This window comes from Lichenostomus cassidix, unplaced genomic scaffold, assembly GCF_008360975.1.
Source record: "Lichenostomus cassidix isolate B80296 unplaced genomic scaffold, HeHo_3.0 HiC_scaffold_33, whole genome shotgun sequence".
Taxonomy (NCBI): Eukaryota; Metazoa; Chordata; class Aves; order Passeriformes; family Meliphagidae; genus Lichenostomus; species Lichenostomus cassidix.
This window is the reverse complement of record NW_028147632.1, coordinates 1580936-1601811: the sequence shown is the minus strand read 5'-3', so window position 1 is coordinate 1601811 and position 20876 is coordinate 1580936. Positions and strand designations below refer to the sequence as shown.

The 20876-nt window shown below is 56.5% G+C and overlaps 3 protein-coding genes across 3 annotated transcripts in view; 1 reads left to right on the top strand and 2 right to left on the bottom strand.

The window, feature by feature from the left end:
- Positions 1–20869, bottom strand: part of LOC146421399 (uncharacterized) — a 43751-nt gene extending 22882 nt beyond the window's left edge. The window contains 3 exon segments of the mRNA XM_085047533.1: positions 5383–5390; positions 10389–11286; positions 20856–20869. Of these exon segments, the coding sequence (XP_084903659.1) occupies positions 5383–5390; positions 10389–11286; positions 20856–20864 (915 nt within the window). The 5' untranslated portion in view covers positions 20865–20869.
- The window catches only part of LOC146421398 (uncharacterized), a 48055-nt gene that overhangs the window by 6993 nt on the left and 20186 nt on the right, over positions 1–20876 (top strand). The window lies entirely within an intron of this gene.
- On the bottom strand, positions 521–3768 carry LOC146421400 (class II histocompatibility antigen, B-L beta chain-like). The gene is made up of 5 exons (XM_085047527.1): positions 3622–3768; positions 2861–3130; positions 1564–1845; positions 793–899; positions 521–691 (listed from the first exon to the last, which is right to left on the bottom strand). Exons 1-5 carry the CDS (start codon positions 3704–3706, stop codon positions 683–685), a joined length of 753 nt encoding a protein of 250 aa, XP_084903653.1. The 5' UTR covers positions 3707–3768; the 3' UTR covers positions 521–682.

Sequence of the window (20876 nt, the reverse complement as noted above, 5' to 3'; positions counted from 1 at the left end):
GAGGAGCCGGGATGGAGCCGGGGCAGGTCGGGCTGGGGCAGCGCTGGGCTCCGGGCCAGGCCTGGGCGCCCCCCCCGCGCCCCCTCCCCAAATTGGGCTGGCGGGAAGCGCTGGGGGCGAGGGGGGGGCGCAGGTGGGGTTGGGGTGGGGAGCGCTGGGCGCTGCGGGTCTGCCTGGGAACTGGAGAGTCATCAGTGCCGCGAGCTCGGATTGGATCAGAATCGCTCAGCGCCTTCTCCCATTGGCTCATTTTCGCGGGGCTATTTTTCGGGGCTGTTTTTCTATGGGGTTTGGAGGTTCTGGGGGGCTCAGGGGGTCTCAGCGCCTTTTCTGGGGTTCGCTGGGTGCCGTGTCGGGGTTCAGCTGCCTCCCAAGGCCCCCCAGAGCGGGGTGACACTTGGGGACACACGGGGGTACCCATTCCCGATCCATCCCGGGGTCAGGTCTGCCCCCCAGTCACAGCCCCACCGCGGGGTCCCCCCAAGTCCCTCCCCAGTGCCCCCCAAGAAACGCGACCGGAGCCAACTGGGAAGCTTTACTGGGAGCACTGGGAGCAGCCGGGCGGGGTCAGAGTGACAGCAGGGCTGGGGGGACACACGACCCCCCAAAATCAGCGCGGGGACAGAGCGGGGGGTCCCGGCCGGGCCCGAGGCCACGGGGAGGGGCTGCGGCCGGCGGCGGCTCAGGAGCTCTGTGGGCAGAGAAAAGGGGGTGACACCGGGCTGGGGGGCCCCGGGGGGAGCACAGCCGCTCCGGGGCAGGGGGGACACGACCCCCGGGACCCCCCCTCACCTTCTTGCGCAGGTAGAAGCCGAGCCCCAGCGCCAGGAAGACGAAGCCCAACACGAAGCCCCCGATCCCCGTCAGCATCTTGCTGCGGGCAGCGTCCGGCAGCATCTCTGGGGGGTCAGCAGGGCTCCGGACCCCCAAAAACCTCTCAACGACACCCCAAGCCCCTCCAAGCACCCTCCCAGTCGCTCCCAGCCCACCCAGGAGCCCCTGAAACCTCCTCCCGATCCATTCCCAGCCTCCCCAGGACACACCAAAGCCCCTCCCGTCCCTCTCAGCACCCCACAACCCCTCCCAGTTGCCCCCACCGCCCCAGGACCCCCAAACCCTCTCCCAGTCCCTTCCCAGCCCCACCAGGACTCACCAAGGTCCCTCCCAGTCTCTTCCCAGCACAACCAACCTCATTCCAACCTTTGCTTTTTCATCCCCAATCTCCTTCCAGCCCCTCCAGCCTCACTCCAACTCCCTCCCAGTTCCCCCCAGCACCCCCAAACTCCCTCCCAGTGCCCACCAGCACCCCCAAACTCCCTCCCAGTGCCCACCAGCACCCCCAAACTCCCTCCCAGTGCCCACCATCACCCCCAAAACCTCATCCCACCTTCCCCAACATCCTTCCAACCCCTTCCCAGCCCTCCCACACCCCCAAGCCCCTCTCCCAGTAGAAACCAGCCTCTCTCCACCTCCCTCCCAGTTCCCCCCAGCACAGCCCAATCCCCCTGCCAGCCCCCCCAGTGCCTCCCCCGCTCCCCCCGGCGCTGTGGGCTCTGGCCGTACCCCAGTGCCGCCTCAGGGGCTGCTCCAGGCTGACGTGCTCCACCTGGCAGGTGTAGGTGACCCCGCGCCGGGGGGGCGTTTCCAGCAGCACCAGCAGCTGGTAGGTCCAGTCCCCGTTGGGGAGCAGGTCGGTGGTCATCACTTGCTCCGAGAGCTCCTGCTGGCCCTGGAACCACCTCACCTGCACCTGCGCAGGGTAGAAATCCATCACGGAGCACAGCAGGCGGCCGGGCTCGGGCTGGGAGCTCGAGGGCACCAGCGAGATGGACACGCTGGGGGGCACTGGGAGAGAGAGGGGAGACACTGGGATCAGCTGGGGGGGCGCTGGGAGAGAGCTGGGAGGGGTGGGGTGGCACTGGGAGGGACTGGGAATGAAGGGGGAGGGAATGGGGGGCACTGGGAGAGAGGGGTGTGAACTGGGGGCACTGTGAGGGCACTGAAATGGAGTATGGAAATCTGGGAGTGCACTGGGAATGGACTGGGATTGGCATTAGACAAACTGGGAGGAACGTTGGAGGCACTGGGAGTGACTGGCAATGCAGTGAGAGGGACTGGAAATGTACAGAAATTGCGATTAGTGGGACTGGGGAAGGACTTGGATAGAGGGGATTGGATTAGGGCGTACTGGGACGGCACTGGGAGAGAGGATGGAGGTCTGGGAGTGGACTGGGAATGAACTGGGATTGGCTTTAGAGGGACTGGGAGTGACTGTGCTAGCACTGGGAGGGACTGGGAATGGAGTGGGAGGGACTGGGGGCACACTGGGAGAGAGGGGAGTGGATTGGGGAGCACTGGGAGGGACAGGGAGAGAGGGTGGATGTCTGGGAATACATTGGGAATGGTTTTAGAGGGACTGGGAGTGACCATGGTGGCACTAGGATGGACTATGGTGGCACTCAGAGTGACTGTGGTGGCACTGGGAGGGACTGGGAATGAATTCCACGGCACTGCGAGGTTAAGTCCAGCGCGGAGAACTCGGCGCTGCTTGTCTGCCTGGCAACTGATGAGTCATCAGAGACGCGCGCTGTGATTGGCTGAGAAGCGTCATCTTCACGCTTGGCTTTAATGGACGCGCTGGGGGGGCTGGGAGAGACTGGGGGGGACTGGGATGGACTGGGGGGGCCTGGGATGGACTGGGTGTGCTTAGAGAGCCAAAAGAATCCCTTAGAAGGATAAGAAGCCCCTGGTGTGGCACGAGGAGGGCTGAGGGCTCTGGGTGATTCCCAGGGAGGGTTTGAGGGGCTGCAGGGTCATTGCCAGGGCAGAGCCTGAGGGGACACCTCTGCCCCACGCTCACCTCTGCGCTCCACGCCGAATGGCGTGGTGAGCTTGTAGCTGACCCGGCAGAACCAATCCACTGCAGTCTGTGCGTACTCCAGTATATTCGGGTCACTGTTCAAGCGCTCGGCATTCTCCTCCCCCGAGGGGGTGAACCCCACGAATTTCCCCACATCGCTGTCGAACCTCAGGTGCTCCAGTCGGTTGTACATTTGCCTCTCCATGAACCTCACCTTCTCCGTGCCGTTAATGAAGTGACACTCATTCTTTATCAGATACTGCAAGACCCCTGTATGAGCAAGGCACAGGTCAGGGGTTCCCCCAGCACCCCCATCGATCCCAGAGCTCCGGGGGTCACCCCGGATCCCCACTCCCCACCCCCTGTGCCCCACGGCCGCCATGGGACCCTCCTGCCCGCGCTCCCACTTCCTCTTTCCCACCCTTCTCCCTATTTCCCCTTTCACATCCTCACTCCCCGCCATTTTCAGCCACTCCCTACTTCAATTTTGGGGTCCCATTCCCTCTTTTTTCCCTTTTTCCACCCTTTTACCCACAATTTCTCAGTCCCCATCCCCCTCCCGCTTAGTTTTGGGCTCCCACCCTCCCCTTTTCCCCACTTCCCCACCCTCTCCCACCCCTTCCTCACCTTCCCCCAACCCTCAGCCCCTCCCGCTCTCCCTTTCGGCTTCCCCTCCTCCTCCCCCTCCACTTTGGGCTCCCAAACCCCTTTCTTTCCCCTTTTCCCCCTTTCCCATCGCATTCCCTGCTCCCCCCGCTCACCCGACAGCTCCGCGCCCGCAGCCGGGGTGGCTCCCAGCACCACCAGTGCCACCAGTAGGGCCCCAGCTGCCGCCACTCGCCCCATGGCCAGCGCCGGGCAGCTGCCGCCAGCCCCGCAGCAGCCGCTGCACTGGGAGCTCCAGTCCGGAGCAGGGCGGGATCATCCGCCCCGCGCGCTCTGATTGGCCGGGCGCCGTTTTGGGACGCGCTCCCATTGCCTGGGCGTGGTTTTGGGCGCGCTGCCATTGGCCGCAGTTGTTTTGGACGCGCTCCGATTGGCCGGGCCGGTTTGGGGCCCGTTTTGCACAGGCTCTACCCGGCAACCGGTGACCACACAACACACACGCCCTCCCATTGGCTCCGCCGCTTTTGGGGCGCTGCGTCCCCAAATTCCAGGCAGATTAAACCAAATTCCAGCTCAATCCAATCCAATTCCAGGTGGAGCAAACCCAATTTGAGGTATATCCAACTGAATTCCAGATGGATCAAACCCAGTTCCAGCTGGACCCAACCCAACTGCAGGATGAATCAACCAAATACCTGAGAGACTAAACCAAATTCCGGGTGGATCCAACCCAATTCCAGGTCGATTAAACCAAATTCCAGTGTAATGCAACCGAATTCCAGGATGAATCAACCTAATTCCAGGTCGATTAAACGAAATTCTGGGTTAATTCAACTAAATTCCATGTTTATTCAACGAAATTCCAGGTAAATCAAACCCAATTCCAGGTGGATCAAAACCCAACTCAACTCTTTTAAATGTCCCATCGCCCCTTTCCCTCCATTCAGGAAGCTCCTGACAGCTTTTTTTCTGGGAGAAATCCCTGAATTTGGGGATTTTTGGGGTGCAGGTTTGGAGGGGAACAGCTCTGCCTGCCTTTCCCCTCCCTGTCTGTGTCCCCAATGTCCCACCATGGCTGTGTCCCCAATGTCCCACCATGGCTGTTATCAGAGACTGAAATAGTTCATGCCTCAAACATTTATACAACGTTTTGCTCATTATAACAAAAAGTGTATAAAGAAACTACAATCAAAGAAGCCTCCCTGAAGATACCTGACTGGGACTTTGGACTGAGAGTCAAACTGCTGAGATCCCATAAAGGGAAACCTATTGTTCACTCATCTCAGGCTGAGGGAAAGGAATGCACACACAAATCCAAAGCCACCAGCTGCTCTGAGAATCATCCCTGGCTGAGTTTGGGGTGGGGGCAGAGCACAGCTCACTGTGATGCCTAAAATGCTGGGAAAGATTGAGCACAGACCCCGCAGTGTAGGAAAAGGGTATTTGTGGTTGTAAGAAAGAGGTGCAAGCAGGGAGGCGAGGAGGCGCGGCGGCAGAAGGACGTACAGCAGGCAGGCTGCGGTTCTCCAGAGGTTTATTGTAAGGCGCAGCAGGGAGAGGTCCAGGGAGGGAGAGACGCGGTGGAGAGGCGGGGACGGGCACGGGCTCTGGAGCTCCGAAGGCTGCGAGCTGTCAGCGGCAGTTCCCATGGCGGTGGAATGGCGGCGGCGGGGGGGCGAGCAACCAGTGGCATAGGGGTTTTGGGGGGAGGAGAGAGGGGGTGGTTTGGCACGCAGGCCAACCGGGAAAGCCATAGGGAGGAGGGACAGGGGTATCAACCAGTGATTACAAAGGAGGGGAGGATACATAATTCAAACCAACCGATGCTGTCCTGTCACCATGAGTGAAACAGCACAGGCTGTCCCTGCCCCCACGGCCGGCCCTCTGGCTGGCAACTTGGAGGCATAAACCTCCACACCTCCTCCTTCTTTATTAACTAAAGGGCAGAAAAGGTAGATTCGAACATTTCACTCTGAGACCTATTGGTGTTAAATGTACATGCCGAATTATTAATGAACTGCACAAAATGTGCTTGAGGCAATTTACGCGATTTCAGAGTGAAAGTTCGGTTTAAAACAAATAAAGAAACACAAGCATAAATAGCTTTATTGGATGGGGAAGCCTTTGGAGATCCTTTTATGGGGAAAGGGGTAGTTTAAAAGTTTTTATTTTTCAGCTCGATGGTATGAAGCTGCCGGCAAAAATTTTTGATTTTTAGCGCTCGTGTCTCTGCTTGCCGGTGGCTCTTCTTGATGTTTTTTGGTAGCATCTCCGATAGCAACGCATGAATGGAAAGGGTTTGCTTCTTTTCTGAGGAGACACTACTTGAGACACGGTTAATTGACATGACGGTTGGCAATGCTTAGATGTTTCAGGGAGCCCGAAACAGCATGGGGGAGGGAACCATAATGGGCGGGAAGGAGAGAGTAAAAGGCGGGAAAGGAAAGCGGGAGGCGGGAAACGCGAAGGATTGTGGGGAGAAGAAGCTGCTTCAAGGGACTCGAGTATGCCATTTTAAGATGTTAAAGGAGATCCCCCCACCGCCATTTTGGGGGTTTTTGTGACTTAGAGGGAAGAAGGGATGGAAAAAGGGATAAGGATTGAGGGTTTTGGTTATATCAGGTTAGGAAAGGGGAAGGATGAGGGGAAAAGGAGAGTGGGAGGAAGGAAGTTATAAACAAGGGTGAATTAAACGGACTGAAAAGTAATTGAAAAAATTTTAGGATCGGGAGGGAATCCGCAAAGGATGAGCTCTTGGCTTAAAGGGAGACACCTTTCTGATAGTAAACGATTTACCCACTAACTAGAACTTGCAAATTATTATTACTTCGAAAAACCTTTTTGTGTCTTTATGATTCCCTGTGAGCTTTAAGCTCAGCTAAGCAATTCTCTAACCACATTCCCAAACTCAATTTGCAGGACTTGGTGCCGGTTATTATCTAGTGAAAAATCACACTAGTTTTACCATCTGGCGCTAAGTCCTGAGGATAAACTCAAAATGGGATGGGAGAAAGCACATTCTTTTGGGATGTGTAAGACATGGCGCGGGTAATACCCTTATGGGCAACGTCTTACCGAATCCCCGCTGCATGCCCAAAACTGGGGTCTTTGCTCACCCACAGAAGGTACAACAGGATAAACTTAGCAAAACAGGGTGAGTCGGCCCTACCACCTCTTTTCCAGGGTCTCGGGTAAACTCTCAACATAACTTCCCCCCTGTGGTCCTCCTCTGACGAATGAACCAGAGACGTCCTGTCACTAGCTCGCAATCGGCAGCGACCGACGGTCTCTGATTCACCGGCCCCCGGGAGCACCACCTTTCGCGCGAGGTCAAGGCGTGCTACTACCGGCGGTTTACAACAACGCTTCCGTGGGGGCCCAAATAATAATCAGGCCTGCACGTTGGTGCGCTAATTGTTGTCGTGCCTTAACGCCTCCCGGACCTTCACCCAGATGCTCCCTTGGTGAGGAGCGCCTCCTGGGGAAGTACGCCCAGCCCTCGCCCCGGTCACCGCTCAGACGCTGGGCGGTGGGAATATTGCCCACCTGCTGCCCAGAGTGGAGCAGCGCCTAACGAGTGACTAGCGCGCTCAACGGGGAGGAGACGAAGGGCGACGGACAGGATTTCTCCCCTCCGCGGTCGCCGTCTGCACCAAAGGACAGCGGCACCCGCAGCAGCAAAAGAATGCGCATTAAACAAAGTTAAAAAACTAAAAACGCGTCCTTCTGGGGATACAGAGCATGGCGCAGGTTATTATCTAGCACTAAATTGTACTAGTTTTACCTTCTTGCGCCAGCGATCCCAACCACCCGCGGGGGGTTTGGAGTTAGTAAGAAAAAAGGAGAAAAAGAAAATTTTTTGCCTCACCCGTGCAGTGCTCTCCGCTGCTGTTGTGAGCTGGGGAACTGAATTGCATCAGTCCGGTGCATCTGGACTTCATGGGTCAGCTCGCCGCTCACCGGGATCACCGCACTCAGCTTGTGTGCAGGCTTTACCAAAGTCCTGGCTTCAGCCTGCTCTCTTCTTACTCTGCCCTCCGGCTGGCTCTGTCAGTCTCGTCCCAGGGCACTTCACTCTCTCTTCTCAAAGAGAAGTGGGGTCGTGTGGAGGTTCACCAATCCGAACCAGCCGACCCAGAGCCTCAGACGCCAGCTGTCAGCGTGGCGCAGCTCCCCAGAGGGGATGCTGCCTGGTCTGAGGACTCTGAGGATGAAGTATAACCTCCCACACTTCACCCCCTGAAAGTTTGCTTTTAGTTTATTGGTTAAAAGCTTCTGTTACCTCGCCTTGTTACCGCCCCAGTTGCCACCCATGTCCAGAAAGTTCTGTTTCCCTCGTTCCCTCATTGGTTCAATTGTATCCCTCCCCTGGTTGTGTATTATTTGCTGCCCTGCTTGCTTATTCCTGCTGTACCCAAGCCAATTGGCTCCACCCCTGCTGACCCGCCCCTGGAGACCCCGTTTCCCCCTTTTTAAACCCCCCAACCATCGAGGCTCGGAGGGATCGTGCCTCGTGGAGTCTGGCGACAAGACCCCACGTCCGCGGACCGCCCGAGAGCCTCCAGGGTGCCTGCTTCCTCGCTTCCCTTTTAATAAAGCACCTTGGATCTCTCTCTCTCTGCGCCTCTTTGCCTCTTGGGGACTGGAAACCTCCTCGACTCCCCGTCACCAGACCTGACCGTCTGCCGCAGGGCGGCCGATCCCCCCTGTCCCCATCCGGGGAATCAGGCGGCGCCCCCGGGGACCGACTGGACTGGTCCGGAGGGACGGAGCCGGAGCCGAGTGGGCTGGAGGTCAAGCCCAGCTCCTGCAGCAGGTATTCCCTTGGTTTAATAGGATCCCAGGTGCACCACGACGGAAAGAGAGCGACAATATCACGGGTTTGCAATTTATGGACTTCATTGATTAACATCCCTATCTAAAATTCCCCAATGAGAAACCTAACAAATGAAGTCATTGCCCCCTTATTCAAAGTACCTCCCCCCCAAAAAAGTTACAAATTAGTTTACAGAAACATGTCCCAGTGATAAAGCTCTTTCAAGGCTGGTGCCTCATGCTCTTGAAATTGTGGAGATTGTTTCGTCTTCTCCAAAGAATTCTGAACGAGGCTGGAGCACAAGGGTTATAAACATGTGGGGCTGAGATACAGAGAGTAAAAGGTACAGGAATGGGAAAGGGTAAAAAGGATATAAAAAGAGTATAAAAGTACAACGAAAAAGGACAAAAACCCATCAGGCATCAGCAGAAGCCAGGTTTACACAAACTGCCCAGCTGTGGAACCCCCAACCCCACCAAAAAGTGACACAGAAACCCCAAAAAACGACACTGAAACCCCAAAAATTGCGGAAAAAAAACCCAAAAAGTGACACAGAAACCCCAAAAAGTGACATGGAGACTCAAAAAGTGACGATGGGAAACCTCCAGTGGGACAGTGAGACCCCAAAAATGGCAGAGAAAACCCCAAAAATGGAAGAGAAATTCCAGAAAGTGACACAGAACCCCAAAAAACGACACAGAAAGCCCAAAAAACGACACAGAAATCCCCAAAAGTGACAAGAAATCCCCAAAAGTGACACATGAGACCCTAAAAATAACACAGAAACCCCCAAAATGATACAAAAAACCCCAAAAATGACATGACAAAAGCCCAGAAGTGAGACAGAAACCCCAAAAGGTGACCCAGAACCCCCCCAAAAATGACCCAGAAACCCCAAGAAGGACACAAAAATCCCCCAAAACGGCACAGAACCCCCAAAAATCTCCACCGCACGCTGCTGGAGCAGTTCGACATCAAATCGGGACTTTGACGTGAGAGGAGCTGAGGGGAGTCACAATCCATCACAGACCCCCAAATGCCAGGCCTTGCACCACAGCAGTGCAGGTGATGCAAGCAGAGTCTGCTGCTAGAGACTGTCCCCTGCCCCGGGGGGACATGCTGGACATTGTCACCTGGCCTGAGTGTATATTAACCCTTGGCACTCTGTGCTTTTTGGGGGGAAAACCACCACTGAGAAGAGCAGCTGGAGAAGATCAATGTGACATCGTTGGGATCCACGGATGGTGATGTTTTCTTTCTCCCTCTTTCTGTCCCACTCACCTCTTTTCCTACTTCTCTTTTCCTCTCTTTTCTTCCCTCTTTCTCTCATATTTACCATCAAATAAAACCTACACTACTGACTGGCATGTGGTCTCGTTTGCACCTTAATTCGGGCAGAGGTATTTCCAAAGAACCTTAATGTTTGGATCATAACAGCTGTGACCCCAATGTCCCACCCATGTCTCACCTCAATATCTTCATTTTTACCCCAAATTCAGGTGTTTTGAAGGATTGAAATGAAAACAAGACCAAACCTGAAAGAAAAGGATTTACATGTCTGTGCCCACTGAGGATCCATGTGGTTGGGTGGGAGGGAAGAACATTTTTGGACGTTTCCACCCCAAAATCCTGCTTTTTGCCCCAATTCAGAACCATTTGGCTGTGGAAGATGCCACTGGGTGAGAGAAAATCAGAATCATGGAATCAATGAGGTTGCAAAAGACCTCCAAGGCCATCCAGTGTTGCCTCATGCCAAGAGATGATATAACTGAACACAAAAGGTGAGATTTTCTGGGGTGGAAAGTCAACAAATCCGCTCTCCCCAGGGGATTTCTGATGTCCCCAGGAATTCCCATGGACATTCCTGGCCCTGCCTTCATCCAGGTGCCCACGGGGAGCCAGGAGGGTGTGGAGCCACCAGCCAGGTGTCTTTGCCACACGGATCACCAGCAGCACGGATCACCAGGGCTCTGCACAGCTGGGGTCACTGGGGATCATCCAGTGCAGATCTTCCCACTGGGGATGGAGTTGGAGCAGCAATGAAGCTCTTCCTGCACTCGGGACACTCGCAGGGCTTCCCTCACTGGTGCTTCGTCAAGTGAGAGCTCGTGGAGAAGCTCTTCCCACACTCCCCACACTCGTAGGGCTTTTCCCCAGTGTGGATGCGCCGGTGCCTGATGAGGTTGCCATTTTGCTTGAAGCCCTTCCCACAGTCAGGGCAGCGGAAGGGCCTCTCCTGGGTGTGAATGCGCTCATGGCGGAGGAGATTGGAGCTGGTCTGAAACCTCTTCCCACACGTGGGACACTCATAGGGCCTCTCCCCGGTGTGGATCTTCTTGTGCTTGATCAGGCTGGAGCTGTTGCTGAAGCTCTTCCCACATTCCACGCAATCGTAGGGCTTTTCCCCAGTGTGGATCACCTGGTGCCGCATCAGGGTGCACATCCGGCTGAAGCTCTTCCCACACTTCCCACACTCATAGGGCTTTTCCCCAGTGTGGATGCGCCGGTGGGTGATGAGGGTGGAGTTTTGCTTGAAGCCCTTCCCACAGTCAGGGCAGCGGAAGGGCCTCTCCTGGGTGTGAATGCGCTCATGGACGAGGAGATGGGAGCTGGTGTTAAACCTCTTCCCACACTTCCCACACTCGTAGGGCCTCTCCCCAGTATGGATCTTCTTGTGCTGCATCAGGTTGGAGCTGTGGCTGAAGCTCTTCCCACATTCCGTGCAATCGTAGGACTTTTCCCCAGTGTGGATCATCTGGTGTGTGATCAGGTTGGACATCTGGCTAAAGCTTTTCCCACACTTCCCACACTCATAGGGCTTTTCCCCAGTGTGGATCCTCTGGTGCATGATCAGCTCAGATCTCCGCCTGAAGCTTTTCCCACATTCCCCACACTTGTGGGGCTTCTCTCTGCTCTCAGGCTTCTCCCCCAGCTCCGAGCTCCGGCTGCATCTCTGGGCCTTTTCCTCCTCCTCCATCCGGCCACGCCTTGGCAATGACAAATCCTGCTTTGGGGCAAAAACAAGGGCTCAGCGCCTTGCCCTGGGGGTTCCTCCTGTCCAGCTCCAGCTCTGCAACTCTCCCAGGGGTTTGTGTCCATAAAAACCCCAAACCACCACCATTCACCTCAAAACCCTAACAGGATTTCCCCCTCTGTGCTCTTTGCACTTTGGCCTCCTCAGGCTCTCCCTTCCCTGCACTCATGGGGCTCCCGTGGCTCCCAGGCTTCCCTATTTTCCAGGGTCCCGCTTAGGGATGATCCGGGGGCTTTGGGGGTCCCAGGGGTCCCTTCTCCCCTCATTCTCTGCTCCGCGCTTCCAGGGATCCCAGGCTTCCCCCTTAGCCACGCTCCCCCCTCTCCAGCCTGCCGGGGCTCCCCCAGCTCCGCCATCGCCCCTCTCCGCTCACCCCACTCCGGGGCTCCCGCCCTTCCCCTCCACCGCTCTCCCGGCCGGACCCCATGCCCCATGTCCCCCTCCCACCCCGACACCGGGCCGTGCCCACCTGCAGCCCCCAAAATATCCCCCAAAGCCCCACTGGCGCCTCAGCTTTGCCCTTCCGCCACATCCAAACATTTCCCCCGCACAATCAAACCCTCCCAGCGACCCTAAACGAGATTTGGGGCTCAATCCCGGAAGCTGCGAGCTCCAAACACCCGCCCAGAAAAAACGCCGCTCGGGGACCCCCGAGACATTTGGGGCGACTTCCTCCTCCCCCTCACCTGCGGCGTGCGGGGCGCCGATGCTCCCGGGGCTGCGGCAGACAAAGAGCTGCGCGCGGCTTCTGCTGCTCCTCCTCTTCCTCTCTCCAACCTCTTCCTGCTCCTCCTCTTCCTCTCTCCTCCTTCCTCCTCCCGCGGCTCCTCCTCCTTCCTCCTCCCGCCTCCTCCTCCTGCTCGGATCTCCGGCCTTTCTCCCGCTCCTTCCTCATCCCTCCTCCTCCTCCTCCATCCCTTCTCCTCCTGCCCCCAAGCCCAGCGCCCACCCTTTCCCCCCCTTTTCCCCACGCCGTCGCATGCCGCGGGAGGAGCCGGGATGGAGCCGGGGCAGGTCGGGCTGGGGCAGCGCTGGGCTCCGGGCCAGGCCTGGGCGCCCCCCACGCGCCCCCTCGCCAAATTGGGCTGGCGGGAAGCGCTGGGGGCGAGGGGGGGGCGCAGGTGGGGTTGGGGTGGGGAGCGCTGGGCGCTGCGGGTCTGCCTGGGAACTGGAGAGTCATCAGCGCCGCGAGCTCGGATTGGATCAGAATCGCTCAGCGCCTTCTCCCATTGGCTCATTTTCGCGGGGCTATTTTTCGGGGCTGTTTTTCTCTGGGGTTTGGAGGTTCTCGGGGCTCAGGAGGTCTCAGCGCCCTTTTGGGGTTCGCTGTGTGCCGTGTCGGGGTTCAGCTGCCTCCCAAGGCCCCCAGAGCGGGGTGACACTTGGGGACACACGGGGGTCCCCATTCCCGATCCATCCCGGGGTCAGGTCTGCCCCCCAGACACAGCCCTACCGCGGGGTCCCCCAAGTCCCTCCCCAGTGCCCCCCAACAAACGCGACCGGAGCCAACTGGGAAGCTTTATTGGGAGCACTGGGAGCAGCCGTGCGGGGTCAGAGTGACAGCAGGGCTGGGGGGACACACGACCCCGTGTGACTGGAGTGTGAAGGATCTGCTGGAAGTCCGCAGCACTTCAGCAACCAGGAATGAACTCAAAAGAACCCTCCCGGGTGGCCTCTAGGAAGGGGACAGTGTCAGTCCAGGAGCACAGGGCTGGCAGGGTTTGGCTGTGTCCAGGGCTCTGGAAGAGACATGGTGCTCTGCTGGGACTGACATGCCTGGGCCTGGGCAGTTCAGCCGTAGCTGTCCCCTGTCCCTGTCTGTGTCCCCTGTCACTGTCTGTGTCCCTTATCCCTGTCTGTGTCCCCTGTCCCTGTCTGTATCCCTTGTCCCTGTCTGTGTCCCCTGTCCCTGGCTGTGTCCCCTGTCCCTGGCTGTGTCCCTTGTTCCTGGCTGTGTCCCCATCCCTTGTCTCTCCTGCTGCCAGCTCAGTGAGTGGCACACAGGCTGAGGGTCCCTCCTCTGTTCCCTGGGCGTCGGGTGGGAGATGTGAGGGCTGAGCCTGCTCAGGACAGCTCCATCCTCACGACGAACTGCTCTTTCCAGCTCCAGGCCAGAGGATCAGATCCCACCTCAAGTTTATCGTGGTGCTGGTTGTGCTGCTAGCCCTGGTTGTGGCTCTGGGGGTGTCCTTGGCTGCTGTGTCAGGTAAGGGAGGAGCAGCAGCCTCAGCCCAACCCCTCGGGGCACTGCTGGCTCACTGCTGCCTGAGGGGAGAATGCTCAGACATTCTTCTCCATTTCCCTCTGCAGGGAGAATACACAGAGAGACTCCAGTTACTCCAGTTAACCCTGCAGCTCGGGTGCTGCTGGCCTGTCCCCATGGCTGGGTTGGGTACAACGGGATCTGCTACTTCCTCTCGAGGCATCGTCTCTCCTGGGATCAGGCTAAGGCTCGGTGCTCCGAGCTCGAGGCTTCCCTGGCTGTGCTCACTGACAAGGAAATGGTGAGTGAGGGGTTTGGGGGGTTTGGGAAGGCCAAGGGGACCCTGGGGAGCTCCTGGGCTAGGAGTCCATAGTTTGCTCCTCTCTCCTTGCCAGGAGTTCCTGTTCCGCCTCAGCAGGAATGTTGATTACTGGCTCGGGCTGCACAGACAGGGCCAGTGGCTGCAGTGGGTGGATGGCAGCAACTTCAGCTCCTCCTGAGTCCTGGGGGGCACAGGCAGAGCCTTGGGGGCACAGGCAGAGCTTTGGGGGCACAGGCAGGGCCCGGGGGCACAGGCAGAGCCTTGGGGGCACAGGCAGAGCCTGGGGGGCACAGGCAGGGCCCTGGGGGGCACAGGCAGAGCCTTGGGGGCACAGGCAGAGCCTGGGGGCACAGGGGCACAATGTGTTCCCCTGAGGTTCCAGCAATGTCTCTGCTCCTCCCTGCAGGGTTCCTGTGCTGGGCAATGCAGGGTGTGTGCACCCGGCTGAGAATTATCTCGGGAGTGCAATCTGTTCAAATGAGATGCAGTGTATCTGCAGCAGACCCCAAACCCACCTCTAATGGGGAATGGAGGAAGGATATTTTCTGTGCTGGGCAGTCTCAGCTTCACCTCATCCCCCCAGCATGGGGATTTCCTTCCTCAGCTGCAGTGTCTGCCTTGCACTGATCCTCAGGGTCACATCACTGCCTGTTCTGCAGGAGATGAACCTGCAGGAAGAGGAGATGATGAGAAAACAGATGTGTGGCTGCCTGGGCTGAGCCTGGGGGTTCTTTTGTCATTCTGAAAGCTTCACAAAAGTCATGTTTCTCTTGCACTCTGTATGTTTACTAACTAGGTACATATATATTTGTATGTCCCTGTGGATTCAGCTGTGAAACCTTTGCTGCCTTATGACCTTGGCTGGGGTAAGGTTCTGATAATACCAAAGTCATGATTTGACCCCAGAGGGGCCATTCCCTTAAGGGTTGGACTGCGTCCTTGTGGGTCCCTTCCAACTCAGAGCATTCGCTGAGAGGTCCTTGTGCGACCTCCATCAGTATTTATAGTGTAAATGTTGTTGTTGTTATTTCCTTCATTACTTTATTACTTTTGTAAGAAATGCTAATCAAGGCCGTGCTGTCCCTCGTGTCCCCTCAGCACCTGCAGCCCTGTCCCTTGCCCTGCTGCCCCTGCCCCGGGGGCTTCAGCCGAGCCAGAGCCTCTTCCCAGTGCTCCCAGTGCTCCCAGTCTGCCCGTGCAGCCTCCAGCAGCCAGCGAGGCCTTCAGCTGGGCCGGCAGAGAGGAGCTGCTGGAGCTCCCAAATCAGTTGGGTTCCGTTTGTCCTTCCCAGCCTGGGGAACAACGATTTGGGAGTTTTCTGCCCAAACGCTGTCCGTTCCTCCGCTCAGCCCAAGGGGTTTGGGGAGATTTTGGCTTTTTGGGGGAAATGAAAGCGATGTGGGGCTGAGGGAGATCGTCCCTCAGAGCCTCTCTGGCCAATCAGAGCTCGAGAACGAGGAGTGGCGGCAGAATCAGCCAATCGAAGCTAGGGCGGGCTTTCTAATCGGCGAATCAGCCAATGAGATCTAGCGTCGGGTTTATGGCGGGAAAATCAGCCAATGGGAGCGAGGGGCGGGCTTTGCACGGTAGGCGGAGTTTCCCTGAGGGAAGCGGCGCTCCGCGGATCTTCCTTCCAAATGTCTGTTCGCAATGGCTCCGGAAAGTCCCGGGCCGGGCAGGAGGCCAGGGAACCGCTGTGGGTGAGTCCGGGATGGAGCAGAGAGCTCCCTGCAGCCCCGGCAGGAGCCCAGAGGGTGGAGCAGGAGATGCGTGAGAGGGGCCGTGGGAAGCCCCCGCAGAACCTCGGGATTTTTGGGCCTGTGGGGATCCTCGCCTGAGCAGCCTTTTCTGAGGGGTTGTGTCCCCTGGGAGAGACCCCAGGCTGGAGCAGGACAGGGATTCCTCTCTGTGACCATGATACCAAAATCAGCCAGAAAATGAGCTTTCTAGCAATGCTTCTAATTTGAAGCATTTGAAAGCAGCCGTTTTTTCTTTATCAGTGCTGAACAAACCCCGAGGATCTCTTCTTTAATCTAGTGTGTGGGGTAAAACTTCCGAATGGGGTATTTGTTCCACGCAGATCACACATATTCATTACTAAATACTTCCTGGCTAATTCATAAACCTTTCCTCGTGCTCCTTTCCATCCATCCACCTCCTGCTCAGAGTCCTTTTGTGGTCCTGGAGGGACATCTAAAGGGGTTTCTGGTGATTGCACTCACTGATGTTTGGAGGAAAGCTCAGCTTTCCTCGAAATTGCTTCTCGTTGCATAACTTGCCCAACCTCACTGTAATTCTCTTTCTCTGTTCCTGCCCTGATTTCATCTATGTTTATCATCCTGTTTGCACACCTTTATCCCCTTTTATCTCTCTGCTCGCTAATCTTTAAGCTCTATCCAGCACCTTTAGGGGAACTGAAAATTTCTATTGTCTGTTCTTGATCAAGTCTCCCCTTTTTGTGTGATTCTGTGTCTTTTTGGAGCAGTCCCAGCCCAAAGTGTCACAGGGACTCTGCCGTGGGATGATGACACACCCAGAGCAGACAGATGTTGCAATTACAGTGTATCCGAGTTCAATTACAATATAACCACCTTCAATTACAATGTATCTAACATCACTTAAAACCTGCCCGATGTGGATTACAATATACCGGAAACCAATTTTTAAAAAATGTATCCAATTGCAGATACAAAGTTATTCCTTCTTCATTTTGGAGCAAATCCCTGTCCCAGAACCTGTCTGGAATTTAACACTTTTCACAGTTCACTGACAATCTCTGGCACCATGTGGAATGGTGGTTTAATAACTGGCAGAGTGATCTGTGAAACAAAAATGTGTGCTCCTCCTCTCTGCAGCTGTTTTTGGCCCTGGGAGCCAAGTAATTTCATCATTTTCATCCTGTTTGGTTCTCTGCTGTGCTCTGCAGTGCAGAACGGAAACTTCAGCTGGTTTTGCTCTTCCTGTAGTCTTAGATCAACATGAACTCTGCTGATAACAAAGCTCTCTCTGCTCAGAGTGCACTAAGGCAAAACACACTTACAATCCCTGCAGATCTTTACTTTTCTTTCCCTCAGTTGCAATGTCCATGTTAAAGCAACCATTTAGTCCTTCTGTGCTGAAACAACTCGTGGCAGAGCAGAGCATTAGATTAAATAACCTCATTCAGGGTGGTCAGTGCAAATCCTGCAATGCATCTTCTGTTGACAAAAAAAAGTTATTTCTTTCTGTGTTGTTTCCAATCTGGGTTCTCAGTCAGGCTTGCCTTTAAACATAGCCGGGCTAGAATAAACTTCTTGTGATTGTTTGGAGTGTTTCTGATTTTGGAGCCCAACAGAAGCACAGCAGGATTTTGAATTTCAAAGGTGATTTCCTGTCCCACTGTACAACAGGACTGAGCTCAGTCAGTGGCTCCTCTGGTGTCCCAAACCCTTCTGTCCCACGTGTGTCCCACAGAGCTCAGGCTCTGTCCCACAGTGAATTTTGGGATCCTGATTTAGCAGCTCCATGGCTGTGACTCCTCACTAGCAGCTGGGCCATCCTTGGCTCACATCACTGCTCTGTTCAGCAAAATTGGCAGTGACTCCTCCCTGAGCCACTGGGAATTGTGGTGGAACACCTTGGGAAAGATTTTGGCTCTCAGAAGTGAATAATTCAAAAGATCCCTGGGACCTGCCAAGCCCAGAGCCAGAATTACCAGTGTTTCCTTTTGTTTTTGGAGCACAGCCCGAGTATGATTAGCCAAAGCAATAAAATCTTTATGGGTAATTTCAAAACTCCAGATCATAATCAATAATTCCTGATCCATGCCCTGATCATGCCAAGGAAGGTCTGCAACTCCCTCACAGTTTGTCTCCTGCTCAGTTGAATTTAACCTATGAAATTTCAAAATCCAGAACATTAACATCAGAGAATTTCAAACCCTTTTTCCAGTAAATTTCCTCCTAATAATGACGTTCTGGAGAGCTGGGCAGGTGCAAAAATCCATGAATTATCCATCATTTCCCCAGTTTGAATTCAATTAGATGGAAAAGGCACTCATTTCACTGACAGTTGTGACAAAATCACCACTTCATTCCCCTTGCAGGGTGTTTAATTTGGAATAAACAGCTCCTGTGCCTACCAAAAATCCCAATTTTCCATTTCCCTGAGGCAGAAACTTCTGGTTCTCTTCACAATTTCTCTGCTCTTGCCAGGAGAATGAGCTGGGAGGAGTCCTGGGTTTCACCTGAGGATCCCAAAGTCCATCCTTCCACAAAATGCACTTGGATTTGCTCCCAATCTTCCTAATGAAGGTTGAAGAACTGAATCCCAAAGCAATCCTCCCCCTCCCTGGTAGCTGATTTCATCTTTAATTGCTATCACTTTGAATTTTGTCATCTCCTGAATATATGAGGTTTTATTTGGGGTCAGATTTACCTCTCATGAAATGTCAGGAGTTTCACTCTCAAAAGCAGCAGTGCTCTGGAATCGCTGCTGTTTTACTCTAACATTGTGACAGGCCAGCGGCAACACGGCGGCACAGCCAGGGAGGGAGGGAGGGAGGGAGGGAGACGGGAGAAGGAAGCCGCCACAGCCCCCCTGCCGCCCCCTGCATCCCCGCCATCCGCCCGCAGCGAGCCCCGAGCCCCGGCACAAGGCAGCGCGGCTCCCACCTGCGCTGGGACAGCCTCTCCGAGCTCCGCCGCCGCCTCCCCGGGCTCCGCCCGCTGCCGCCGCTCCCGGGCCGCACACACGCTCCCACCATGGCGCCGCTGCTGCCCCACTAAAGCCCTGCCTGCCTGCCTGCCTGCCTGGGGCGACACCAGCGCCGGCCTTGTCCCCGCTCGCTGGCACCGAGCAGCAATGGCGCTGGGACAATCCCGAGTGACAGCACAGCCAGCCAAGGGCAGCGAGGCGCGGGCTCTGCACAGCGCACAGCCCAAGCCCCGCGCTCTCAGTGCCCCCCGGGCTGGCCGAGGCCAAAGCCGCACATGAGGAACAGCCCTGCAACGGGCCCGGGCCCAAGGCGCCATTGCTCTGCAAACAGCGACCAAGTTCTCCGCACCTCCCGGCCCCACCTCGGCACGCAGCCCCCGGGGCAGCCCCACGGCCCCCACGGCAGCTCCCAGCCTCCGCCAGCCGCCCTGCAACGGCCCAGGGGGAGCAGGCCAAGGGACGCGGCTGCCGGCGCCCAGGGGACGCCAGGGACAGCGGGGGCACTTCACAAGCCTTTCCTGCAAAAGAGAAAACCATCAGCAAGGAAAAAGCACCAGCAGCGCTGGCTCCAGAGCACAGGGCCACACGAGGCCATGGCACATTGCAGTGGGGTGACGCTGGCCCCATGCCAGGCACCCAGCAGAGCTGCTCTCTCACTGCCCTGCACAGCCGCCATGGGGAGAGAAAATGGAACCAAGGCTTCCTGAGCTGATAGAAGGACCTGGCTAAGAGATCCCTCATCCAACACCTTTGTGCACAAAACAGGCTGGAAATTGCATATGTGAATTGAATTTATTGCTAACAAACTCAGAATAGGAGAAGAAGTAAAGTTTGACCATATAAAACACCTTCTTCTCAAATTACAGGGATCACCTGGAATGGGGGTCACCAGGATTCTGCCCAACGGGGGTCACTGGGGATCATCCACTGCAGATCTTCCCACTGGGGATGGAGTTGGAGCAGCAATGAAGCTCTACCTGCACTCGGGACACTCGCAGGGCTTCCCTCACTGGTGCCTCCGTTGGTGCTGAGTCAAGTGAGAGCTCCTGGAGAAGCTCTTCCCACACTCCCCACACTCGTAGGGCTTTTCCCCACTGTGGATGCGCCGGTGGGTGATGAGGTGGGAGTTTCGGTTGAAGCCCTTCCCACAGTCAGGGCAGCGGAAGGGCCTCTCCTGGGTGTGAATGCGCTCATGGAGAAGGAGATCGGAGCTCCTCTGAAACCTCTTCCCACACTTCCCACACTCATAGGGCCTCTCCCCAGTGTGGATCTTCTTGTGCTTGAACAGGGCAGAGCTGTGCCCAAAGCTCTTCCCACATTCTCCACAATCGTAGGGCTTTTCCCCAGTGTGGATCACCTGGTGCCGCATCAGGGTGCACATCCGGCTGAAGCTCTTCCCACACTTCCCACACTGATAGGGCTTTTCCCCTGTGTGGATCATCTGGTGTTTGATCAGCTGGCAGCTCTCCTGAACCTTTTCCCACATTCCCCACACTTGTGGGGCTTCTCTCTGCCCTCAGGCTTCTCCCCCAGCTCCGAGCTCCGGCTGCATCTCCGGGCCTTTTCCTCCTCCTCCATCCGGCCACGCCTTGGCAATGACGAATCCTGCTTTGGGGGAAAAACAAGCGCTCAGCGCCTTGCCCTGGGGGTTCCTCCTGCCCAGCTCCAGCTCTGCAACTCTCCCATGGGTTTGTGTCCATAAAAACCCCAAACCACCACCATTCACCTCAAAACCCTCCCAGCGTTTCCCCCTCTCTGCTCTTTGCACTTTGGCCTCCTCAGGCTCTCCCTTCCCTGCACTCATGGGGCTCCCGTGGCTCCCGGGCTTCCCTATTTTCCAGGGTCCCGCTCAGGGATGATCCGGGGGCTTTGGGGCTCCCAGGGGTCCCTTCTCCCCTCATTCTCTGCTCCGCGCTTCCAGGGATCCCAGGCTTCCCCTTAGCCACGCTCCCCCCTCTCCAGCCTGCCGGGGCTCCCCCAGCTCCGCCATCGCCCCTCTCCGCTCACCCCACTCCGGGGCTCCCGCCCTTCCCCTCCACCGCTCTCCCGGCCGGACCCCATGCCCCATGTCCCCCTCCCCCCCCGACACCGGGCCGTGCCCACCTGCAGCCCCCAAAATATCCCCCAAAGCCCCACTGCCGCCTCAGCTTTGCCCTTCCGCCACATCCAAACGTTCCCCCCGCACAATCAAACCCTCCCAGCGACCCTTCACGAGATTTGGGGCTCAATCCCGGAAGCTGCGAGCTCCAAACACCCGCCCAGAAAAAACGCCGCTCGGGGACCCCCGAGACATTTGGGGCGATTCCTCCTCCCCCTCACCTGCGCCATGCGGGGCGCCGA